This window comes from Lactuca sativa, chromosome 2, assembly GCF_002870075.4.
Source record: "Lactuca sativa cultivar Salinas chromosome 2, Lsat_Salinas_v11, whole genome shotgun sequence".
NCBI lineage: Eukaryota > Viridiplantae > Streptophyta > Magnoliopsida > Asterales > Asteraceae > Lactuca > Lactuca sativa.
Genome location: NC_056624.2, coordinates 171,719,937 through 171,732,090, shown reverse-complemented (window position 1 = coordinate 171,732,090; position 12,154 = coordinate 171,719,937). Strand labels below are relative to the sequence as shown.

At 31.0% G+C, this 12,154-nt stretch overlaps 1 protein-coding gene across 2 annotated transcripts; it reads right to left on the bottom strand.

Annotated features, from left to right (window-relative positions):
* Nucleotides 1-10,873: 10,873 nt before the first annotated feature.
* LOC111900269 (uncharacterized) lies at nt 10,874-11,854 on the bottom strand. 2 transcript variants are annotated; one of them, XM_023896149.3, is made up of 3 exons: nt 11,689-11,843; nt 11,487-11,540; nt 10,874-11,382 (listed from the first exon to the last, which is right to left on the bottom strand). In XM_023896149.3, the coding sequence occupies exon 3, from the start codon at nt 11,380-11,382 to the stop codon at nt 10,969-10,971; it is 414 nt and encodes a 137-aa protein (XP_023751917.1). In that variant the 5' UTR covers nt 11,487-11,540; nt 11,689-11,843; the 3' UTR covers nt 10,874-10,968. The 2 variants fall into 2 exon arrangements, with proteins under 2 accessions (XP_023751917.1, XP_023751916.1); XM_023896148.3 differs by lacking the exon at nt 11,487-11,540 and having other exon boundaries at nt 11,689-11,854.
* Nucleotides 11,855-12,154: the final 300 nt, after the last annotated feature.

Below are 12,154 nucleotides of genomic sequence, written 5' to 3'. Positions count from 1 at the left end.
AAATAAATCCCTGATAGAAACCTAAAAAAAGCTCATCCAAATTGTTTTAATTTGACATAATCAAACACATGGTGTGCATAAATATATTTATCAAACTATATCCTTGTTAGACAAATGAAAGCAACACATTCATCTGAACCCAGAAATTAGAAATCAACTTTAGATCTAACACGTTCAAAGTAAGATTCTTTAACTTCATAAATCCACATAATTATGTACAACTGTAAGAAATTGAACACGAAAGCAACAACCATATGAAACGTAATATAGGAATGTGAGACAATACCTTACTTTGTTGGGATCTCTGTTTGAAGATGAGTTTTAGCATATAAGAATAGATAAAAAAAAAATATAGTTCATTTCCCCCAAAAAAAACACATCGGAAACACCATCTATAAACTTTAAATGCACATCAACAAAAATACTTTAACTTATCTTCTACAATCATAATCTAAGAACAAAAACATGAAGTAAAGAAGCGACTCTTTCACCTGGGTAAGATAGGATGAACAACATCAAAAAAACCCTCTGTAGTTTAGCTAGCTACCTGCTATCGCATCAACCAACCAATTTCAAAAATATTTTTAAGCACAAATCGACCTCAGTAAATATAAAACAAAATTAAGAAAAATCGTCAAAAGCAAAAAAAAGGGTAATCACCTAATATTAGGTTATCGATGCAAATGGAATCCAAAGGAGCTGAAGCGTGGTTTCTATTCGGAAAAAGTAACACGGTGATGAGAGGAAAATGATAAATCATCAAAACCTATACCTCTAAAAAATAGTGCTACCCTGTGTGAGATGAAGATGTGCCTTTCAATCAAAAGTAGATAAGTTTGATATTTGTTTGTGCATAATCGGGTCGTTCCAGATACACGTCTGGTGAGTGTGTCCACAAACCGTAATCGAAATCTCAGTCGGAGATTTATGGAAAGCATGAGAAAGGGCACATATTGTAATCGTTTGTGATTTACCCGACTCCAGCTCTGATCCGAACAACAGGAATAAGGACATATTTTTCGATGAGGAAAACGACGGTTTCTGTAAGGCGGTTTGGATTTGTAAGAGAGGTAAGCGCCAAAAGGTAGATAAATCAGTCCCAAGCATCTCGGTGACCAAGGAATGAAGCGGTGGAGACGGTATTATCTCGAAGGTGGATAAAGAGGCGGTGACCAAGGAATGAAGTGTGGATACACACACTAATCTGATTATCATTAGTTAAAGTGGCGGTGAATCAGGCAATAACAGAACACGTTGTAAATATTGAAAAGTAAAAAAAATAAAAATTAAAAGAAATCCACAGAAAAAAAAATTAAAAAAAGTTCCGCCTATAAAAACAAAGTATTGTTCCTACAAGGGTTGTTATTTACTATATTATATAATACGAGACCATCGAATATTTAGTTTACTAATAATGTCATATACCCTTAAAGACAAAGACCATCTTCGCGAGAAAGGTCTCGATCCCTTCCCACCATAGAGAAAGTCTTTTTTATTTCTTTGTCTCAGGGGCGGAAGGATTAGACGGAATAGCGTGTCATTTCGGAACCATTCTATCTCGTACACATTCCGACGATTGGTAGGACTTGATCGAGGGATCAATTTTATCCGGAACACATTGACCGCAATCTTCTCTTTTCTCTCCCAATGTGGTTGCTTGAAAAAAACTCTAAGCAGTTCGCTCTTCCCTTCCCAACCTCACTTTTTTCTTAACTACCTTATTCAGAGTCGACAAGAGCTATCTATCTGGAGATATACCTGAAAGCAAGGAAGTGCAAATCGACCTTCCCTCTCATCTCAGGGTGAGGCAAGGCTCTCCCGCATCAAGTTGACCGCCAGACTGGAGCCCTACCTTGACTTATAAGTATCCCTTAGTCTCAGCAACTTGTTCCTAGCTCCTCTGCAATTTCTGGCCTCATATTCTGGCTGTGCCATGTGTTTTCCGTGGTTTTCCCATGTTACAACTTCCGTACCGATTCAGTCGATCTAGGGCGCTTGAGAGAACCATGTCGAAGGAACTCGGCGACAAAGCTACAAGCCTAAGCCAAGAAGGTACAAACGAAGTGTCGGGCCCTTTTAGAGAGAGGGGGCGGCTTTCTTGTGGTAGTCATTGCGAACATCTCTCCTCTTCTCTTAGCGTGCACAGTTTGCTTACGCCGAGATGAAAGTGGTATGACAACCTCAAACCCCGGTCCCATGGGGAGAGTTTTCTATTTGAGTTTCGGAAAAGAAAGGAGAAATGACTTTTGAAGCTTGTTGACTAGGGTTGGAAGCTAAATTCAGTCTTATAATAACATAAGAAAGTCGTGGAGTTTCATTGCATTGATGAATAAACTGTTGAAACCAACTGGAGAATAAATTGGTTATCTTGTTGCTTTTGGAGCAACCACAAACATACCCTAATCAATCATGAGAAGCATGTTTTTAATATTGGTCGATTTTGGTTACTATATATTATTGAATATTGATAGATGATAGATCATCAACTAACCTTCGCAAAAATGATGTGCTATGGGGAAAAGATTTCGACACCAGTGCCCAAGTCGTATAGCACATTAGGTAGATATTAAAAATAGTTTCTTGATGTTAAATATTTGATAGTTATATAGAAGAACAAAGAACAAAAAGAATGACACAAAGTAGAAAATCAATATTCTCCACTGTTTGGGTTCTGCATCTGTGAGTGCATTATCCTTCTTACAACACCCAATGATTAATTCACTGAAAATATCATTGTCCAACTCAATCTCAATCCTCTCCATCATAAATCCCACTTACCATGATATAAAATGTATTCGCAGTAGAGCAACACCTATGTGAAGCATTTCATTGAACACTTGGACTGCACTCTCCGCCCTACCTGATTTATAGTAGTTGCAAATGATTGAATTCCTTCAGAAAAAGAAGATTAAAATGAAGATGTAGCTTCGATTAATCTATAAGGAATAACCGATTTGAAGTTAGAAATAACCTGCTTTGATAGAGGAGACATGAAATGGAGGTTTATGGAGGGATTCGAAATCCCGAGGAAGTATCGACACCATCTGAAAATTGCAGACTTCATTAAAGATAGCAAATCGAGAACTGCAGACAACACCTAAATATTGATGTGTCAACGAAGTGGCAGTATTCATACCAATCTCTCTTTCTCCATCCACCTACAAAAAAATTCATCTCCAGAGAAGAGCATCAGTTAAAAACACAAACAACAAATTTTGGCCTTTGCTGATGTGGTGCGACAGCAAAGACAACCTGCTGGTGTAGTGCTTCGATGGTGGTCGGAGAGAAAGCGGGATTGAGCAGAGTTAGCAGTAGGGTACGACAAAGACATACCTGAAGTCTTTTTGCAACAACTGGAAGCATAAGCAAGCAAAAGCAAATACCTAAAATAGAAAATTGAGAAGAACTTTCGTCCAATACGTCGCCGGTGGAGAAAAGTCGAAGGCGGCGATGGGAAATCGAGTATTTGTAGAAGAGACAGGTCTATCAAAAGAAAAAATGGAGCATACGGAAATTAGAGTTTTGGAAATAGCTTAGATCGATATACCTGGTTGTAGGCTTTCCTTCCGTGAAGGGCTACTACAACACCGATTATATACGTCGGAGTTAATAGAGAAACGAAACGGCGGTGAGTGGCCGACGAGACAGAGGGAGAACGAAGGAGGAGAGAAGAGAGAGAAGGCGTATATCGTTTGTGGGAAAACGGGAGGCTTTCTTTCGAAGAAGTAATTGCAGATTGGTAGAATCGGCAGTGAAGGCCACATGTCGACTTCAAGAGATTCCAAGACGTGGGGCCGGAAGGACCGAACTGTCAATATGTCCAAAGTAATGTGCCAAAATTCTTAAGTAAGAAATTGGTGTGGGAATTTCCTGAGCGAGTGGCAAAAGTAGTAAGCGAATAAAATTAAGTGGCATAAATGAGAAAGTAGAAAGTTTCCTGTTCACCATCTTTTTAAGGAATAATAGTATGTATAAGACTTTCTCCTTTAAGTTTATTTGTAGATGAATAGGATCAAGATGATTCTTTTATTATTTTTTTTAAATTATATTGGTATCATGATTAATAAAAAAATTTGCATAAAATATATCTTCTAAAATTTCTACTTTGATAAATGAAAATCTTTTTGGCACTTCTCATATTTTTATTGATTTGGCCACATGTAATTTTGTGGTTATTTTCAATTAATTTTTTTCCACATGACATTTTATGGTTGTTTTATTTTTATTAAATTTCATATAATATTTAATTAAATGTATTAATTGCAATAAATATAATAATAAATGCATTTCAATTTCATTAATTGAATTTCCTTTAAATTTCAAATTTTGTAAATTAAAGACCATTAGTTTATTTGTTTATTTATCCAAATTATTTGTTAAAATTTAAAAGAGAAAAAACACTTTAATTTTAATAATTCAATATTTTTCTAATTTTCTTATAAATTCAAACTTTTAAAATATTTAGAGTTTCATATATTTTTTAAATGAACTCATGTAATACATGAGTTTCATATATAGTTATGTATTATCTACATTAATAAATAATAATGGTTTTGACATTTGTCCTTTTTTTTAGTATGCCACATGTTATTTTTTTTTTTTTATAATTTAGGTTTTCTTTTCACATATTTACACATCAAAATTGATAATAATAGTAGATATGATGTTTAAGGCCTTTAGTAAGGAAAGTCTCATAAAACGACAAAGTATATTACTAATTTATGGCAATTAAATTATGGGAATGATTAGGATAATTTTATATAATTTTAAGTTAACTGTCTAAAAATTGGATGATTTGTCGAAAACTAAACCGGAAATAATTTAATGGAGCTTTAAAATTGAATTACAAATCATCCATGCAAAGAATTTTTAAACTTATGGACCTTAATTTAAAAATCAAACTAGATTATGACCCACGTTAAACGCGGGGAACATAAATTAAATACATATTACATTAATAGGTGACATTGTCTTAGGTAAAACTTTAAAAAAAATGTTAGTTATATTCATTTTTACAGTTTTTGGACCAAACTTAATAAATAAAATTATTTAATATTTATATTAGAGCAATTTGTTTTTTTTAATACAATAATTTTTAACATGAATGATCCATGTGATCTTTGTTTTATCACGACAAAATGTGACTTCTTGATTAAAACATGTTGCGTAGTAGCTTTATGAATTAACTTTGTTCGGTGTACCAACCCCCATGAATTTCATATGATTCTTTTCATAGTGGCCCTGTAAAATCAAAAACAACAATAAGTTGTTATATGTACCAGCAACGTTAAATTTTGCAAAGTAATTCAATAAACATTAAAGTTAAAGAGCATTGTCATAACTATAAACATCAAATTCAAATATTTTAATTTGATCAAGATGGCATAAGCAATTTGATCTAATGATGGAAAATGTATAAGTGAAACACAATCAAAAGTATTTATTTCTTTAGATGATGAAATAAAGTTTCTCTTTTAGACATAGAATTCAATCTTCCATATTGTAAATGTAAACGTCTTAGTATTCGCCTCTCTTTAGCATCATTGTAATGAGTTTTATTATTTGAATCTATAAAATTATAGGATATCATTAATATCTAAAAATAATAATATTTTAATGGTAAATATTTACTAATAAATTTATGAATAATTTCACAATGATTTATTAATAATTGTTTCATAACGGTTACAAAATTAACAAGAGTTTATAATTTCATAAAAAAATGGTAGTTTTCTAATATTTATATTGAAGTTGTAATGAATAACATTGTAACAATGTTGACAAATTTACATTCAAACGAAATAATAGAGTAAAATATTATTAAATTTCTAAATTCATCCGAGTTTAAACCAAAAAGGCAAATAAATGAATAATTCAACATTTTATAAAACCCAAAAAGTATTCAAATGATCAAAATTCTAACCCAAAAATGAATAGTATGAAACAAAGTCATCAAAAATCAAACCCCAAAAACCAAATAGTATGCAAACAAAATATGAGATTAATAGTATTCAAATCATTCAACTACTCATACAAAATCATGAAAATCATATATTATTTTTCTTGCTTTGGAATTAACAGTTTTGACTTGACTTCTCTAAAAGTACGATATGTCATTGATGTTGATGGTCGTTTGTTTGAGGACATTGTTGTCAAATTATCAACGTCGTAAACATCTTCCAGCATGCATTTTAATTCTTCATGTCCATACACTTTTTTAAAGGGTGTCCATTTAGTTAGTAGACTTGTTGCAGTGCATTTATCAAGATTCAAAGCGGGTGTAATGTTATCACCAGTAAACAAAACAACATCCTAAATGTGGAAAATAAATTCATATGTTAATCTAGAAGTTAATAATAATTTAAAGTATTTAACATATTAGTTTTAGTTATATTATATTTAAAACCTTCTAATTTAACGTGTCTTGAATTCCGAATTCTGCTAATAAAACGTTAAATAAATCAGATTATGGCGCCTATATTTTTAGTACATAGAAATATGTTAGTTGATCAACCGAAATATAAAAAAAATGAAATTTAATAAGTGCAGTGTTTGTAGCATTCTTCGTAAAAGAATGTTTCATGTTTGATGTTAATTTTTTTTTTCAATTCAATAATGATTGTATTATCAATAGTGAAGTTTGAGATTGCATAATCATCAACTTTGTTCTCCAAATTATAATGTAAAACTTGAATTTTAAACACCAACTTTTTATCCAAAGGTACATTCAAAGAAGACGGGTAAATCTCCATATTACCCTCTTAAAAATTTAAAAAAAAATGGTTATAAAAATCAATAGACAAAAAGTAAAAAATTAGTATTATATAAATGAAGTTAATATCGATAACCTCGTTAAACTTTTGAAGCAACTCTTGTGCAGTTTTTTCTAGAAGTTTCTTTGCATCATGATTAAATATTGTAAGTAACACTACATCGGTAAAGTCTTGTACTCGAATGATGATTTTGAAACTAAAATCATTAATATAAACAAATTCAATAAAATAAAATTAGAAAATTTAACTGAAGAGTATAATAATATGTATAAAAAAAATTTAAAAACCTTAAAACAACATATATGTATTTGTTCATGCAAGTTGAAGTGTAATAATAAAAAAACTTATTTATCTTGCTTTTGGTCCGTTCCACGAGTTTTGTCATCATGTATTAAAATAACTTTTATGACTTTCTCTTAACAAACATAGGTCAATACACACACACACACACATATATATATATATATATACACACACACACACACATATATATATATATATATATATATATGGATATAATTTTGTCTTTATAACTAAAAGAATGAAACTAATATGCTTAAAGTAGATTAATAATTTTATTAATGACCTCTCAATAAGAATAAAGTAGAAATAAGAGGTAATAAGAATAGAGTACATACAAGAGATTGGAGAAGAAGAAGGAGAACACGGTAACAAAAGAACTTGGAAAAAAGAATAAAAGAATAAGACCGCTAAAGAAGAAACACTGTAAATCATAGGAATCAATCCAAAAAGGAAATCATTAACTTCCAAAAAATGGGATCCTAAGATATCATCTTGGAGAATTTTGGTTATTCATCTGAAAAAAATATATCATTTTTATTGAGTCAAAATTTCAAATTAATTGACTTTCTTAATTAATAAGTTTTAAATTCAAAATCATTATCTCAAACTGATTTCTTTTACGTGGGATATACCGAGAGATAAATTATGAATAATGTTGACTTTAATTTTGACTCTTAAATATTTTACAGATTTAATGGGATTAGATTAGCTTTTATAGGTTAATAACTAAATTATTTATATGCTTATTTAATGGGTTTTTTTCAAAAAAAAAAAAAATAATTAAAAACCTAAACGGGTTTGAATTTTGAAGCCAAAAGCTATAAATAATGGAGTTAAATTAGGAACAATATTGATTAGAGAAACTGATATCTAGTAAATAAATAGAATGATATGTGGTAATTGATAATATAATTGCTGAATTTAAAGATTCTATAATTGAATCTTATTGTGTTTGAATTCTATTTAAAGAAGATGATGTAAGCAATTTGATTTAATGGTGGAAAACATATAATTGAAATTAAATTAAGGGTCATGATTGCTTCATTGATGAATTAAGGGTTCTCTTTTAATAATTTTTAAAGATAACTAAATTATTTATATGTTTATTTAATGAATTTTTTCAAAAAGAATAAATAAAAACTAAACGGGTTTAGATTTTGAAGCCAAAAGCTATAAATAAAGGAGTTAAATTAGGAACAACGTTAATTAGAGAAACTGATATCTAGTATATAAATAAAATGATATGTTGTAATTGATAATATAATTGTTAAATTTAAAGATTCTATAATTATTAAAGATTCTATAATTGAATCTTATCGTGTTTGAATTCTATTTAAAGAATATGATGTAAGCAATTTGAACTAATGGTGAAAATGTATGATTGAAATGCAATCAAGGGTCCTGATTGCTTCATTGGTGAATTAAGAGTTCTTTTTTAAAACCACTTGGGTTGTGGTGACTTGGTAAGGCATGTGGAAGATATGGTGGATAACCTATTGACCCATGTTCAAATCCTGGCACTACTCAGCCCTTGTGGCCATGTAGGTTCGCCTGCAGTGACTCCAGGGCATGAGGCAAAGTCTCATGTTTGCAGCGGGGGATTAGTCGGTGCGCGTAAGCTGGCCCGGAAACCCTCGTTAGGGAAGTTCCCTTTCCAAAAAAAAGAGTTTTTTTTTAATAATATTTAAAGATAACGGAATTATTTATATGCTTATTTAAGGGTTTTTTTAAATAAATAAATAAAAACTAAACGGGTTTTAATTTTGAAGCCAAAAGTTATAAATAAGGGAGTTAAATTAGAAACAATATTAATTAGAGAAACTGATATCTAGTATATAAATAGAATGATATGTTGTAATTGATAATATAATTGTTAAATTTAAAGATTCTATAATTGAATTTTATTATGTTTGAATTCTATTTAAAGAAGATGATGTAAGCAATTTGATCTAATGGTAGAAAACATAGGATTGAAATTCAATTAAGGGTCATGATTGCTTCATTGGTGAATTAAAGGTTCTCTTTTAATAATATTTAAAGATCCTCAAAATCTTGACAATTTTGAATGGCTTTCCATTAGTTTGCATGAATTAAGGAAAGGATGAGGTTTATTTCAAATTTCGAATTGCAAATTCACCTTCACTTTCGGTAAAAATTATTGTCATATTTTTCTCTCGAAGGTTCTAGCAGTAGACACTTCATCTTCACTGCTCATTATCCTTTCGTTGAACATTGGCTCATTAGTGAATAATGTAGGTAATGCTTTCTTTCCCATCTGTTTTCTGAGTTTTCCAAATAATACATGTAATCTTCACTATGCAAAATTTTATACATGTTATCGTATTGACTGTCTCTCACGCCTCTTCTATATTGAATTCATACCTTTTTTTTTTGTAGGGGTTATTTTGATTATGTGTTTGATTTTTTATTTCAAGTTCCGCGTTCACGAGAAGCATCTCGATTTTTGATTTTTCTTTCTATGGTTTTTACCTATCCATTGATTTGTCGGTTCTGTGTCATAGGAGCGACAATGATACCCATAAATTTCTTGCTTGGTTTTTAAGTTTTTGACATTGTTAGACTTCATCGAGCTCGGTTGATTCCTCACAAATCTTCATACCTGAATTCGGTTTAGATTTGAGTTTATCTTCATACCTTGAAATTTCTTCAATTAATTCAATAGAAGTTAGTTATTTGAATCTACTTAATCTTTCTTTGTTTGGGAATTCATTATGGATCATGTGATTGGTGGGAAGTTCAAGCTTGAAAGAAAGATTGGTATCAGATCTTTTGACTTTTGAGAGCTTTATTTGGATAATTGTTTCCCTAGTATCATACCCTTTTTGTTTATATTGTTCTTATGTAATAGTTTTTTTACATTTGTGAGTGTTTTTTTTTTTTTTTTTTTTTCATTTTAGGAGTAAATGTTCATAGTGGAGAAGAAGATGTTGTCAAGCTGGTATATATCTAGAGTTTTACGTTTATATACCAATTCATACATATATATTTTATTTATGTTTTCAAGAATCTAAGCGCCCACCGCTTCACCGTGAGGCCAAATTGTACATGCTTCTTCAAGGAGGGGGTTAGTTTTATATATTTCTGTTGTATCTCTCTTTTCTTTTTCTCTTAACATCCATTTTAAATAAAAAATGTAATATACCATTTTGTGGATATCACACAATGTATTTTAATCAAATTTCTAAATTAACAATTATATAAATTATATAAACGTCCTCTCTAAGATTTACAACATGTTGTATATCAAAAATGCTTAATATCTATACTTTTATATTTAATTGTTTTAATTGACCCGTATAGTATACAGATCTCACAACTATTAAAAAATATATATAAATATCAACAATGGTGATCTGAATGCTTATGAATTTATTTATACATGCTTATGAATTTATTTATACGTATGCTTAATGAACTGTGATCACGGCTCTTAAAAATATTTAAGTATTATATAATATTCAAGTTATATATTCTTTTTCCTTTTTTCTTTTTGTCTAGAAGACATCTGTGGTTTTCTAAAAAAACAATCAGTCTACGAGAACATGCGGTCTTCTGAAAAACAATCAATCAACTCATCGCTTTCTATCCCCCTTACTTTTTCCCCTTTAAACTCTCCATTAACCCTATTGGAGATAGCCTTATGGATACAATAACCATAACAATGGAAAATACCTTACACACATGTAGATCTTTAATGTGATATCAAAATCATTCAAAATTGATTCCTAAATGAAAATTAATAATAGCAACAACCACCTAGTTTACCACCATCAAAATTGCCTAGAAGCTGAACAATTGCACAAATATAATATCAAATTCATCATGTAATGTAACTTAAAATAACAACAAAAATTTTAACAAATTTTCAGGGCTATTCATCAGCTTCAATTCTCCTTCTCTTCTTCCTTTCAGGTCCTTCCAAATTGCCAATTTCTCCCCCATCAACCTCTACATTCTTCCTCTTCTTCTTCTTCTTCTTATTTTTCTTCTTGTCTTCACTCTTGTCTTCAACATTATCATTTTTAGGAACCCTAACATCATCTTCTTCTAAATTTCTTTGGCTTATATCAGATATGGTTGAGGCGTCTTCATTCGCCTTTTTCTTCAGCTTGTTGTGCTTTTTAAAGTATACAAGCTCGTTGAATGCCACAGAAGCACGACGAAGATAAGCTGACACCGATTGAGAAGCTCCATTGTCGGAGGTTACAAATTTTGATAAGATATTGGCAGCTTTCGAGAGACTGACAGCCTTCGTAGATACAATTTTTCCAGAAACAGTTTTCATCTGAATCCAAAGAAAACAGTTTACAAATATATGAAAATTATACAATTCAATCAATAGAACAAAGATGACAATGACTAAGTCTCAAACAATGGCGAATAGATTACTGTTTTCCATCATATTTTCTAGGGCAGTTCAGAAATCCATAGCGAACGGATGAGCTAAAACATTACGAAAAAAGTACGTAAAATACCGCCATTAATACAAATTACAGACGAGAACATAACCTTGAAAGATTAAACAAACCCTAATTTCATGTGAAACAATGAAATAGATGAAGAAATAATATGAATAAGAGAACGAACAAACCTGTAATCGATTGAAACGAGCAAGTGGCCAGAGATTGAGAGAAGCGCAGACGATTCAGAGAAGATAGATATGATTCGAGAATCGAGAGTGCAAAGCTTTCAACTTTCTTTGACTTCGTTCTCCGTTTTCCTCAGCTTCTATTTTGGGCGGCGAACGCGAATTAAAGCATCGACCCGTATGGTATGACCCGAGGTTTCTTATGTGGGCCTATTTGACCCGTCTAACTAAAAACAAACTCCATTAGTTTTACACCATCTTTCTAATATAGCCCCAATTTTTTTTAATATAAAAGTCATAAATTTTTAGAAACCTTTTATTTTCTACTTATTAGCATGTTAGCAATCGGTCATCCCACGTAACAAACCGACAAGTCGGTCTTTGCTGATGTTGCTGCTAAAAAGGGATTGCCCGGTCTCGAACTCGTGACCTAAGAGAATAAAGGTCATCGCCTTAACCATTTGGGCCT

Excerpts from the sequence above, each read along its gene's own strand:
- LOC111900269 (XM_023896148.3), bottom strand. The coding sequence starts at position 11,382 with ATGAAAACTGTTTCTGGAAAAATTGTATCTACGAAGGCTGTCAGTCTC.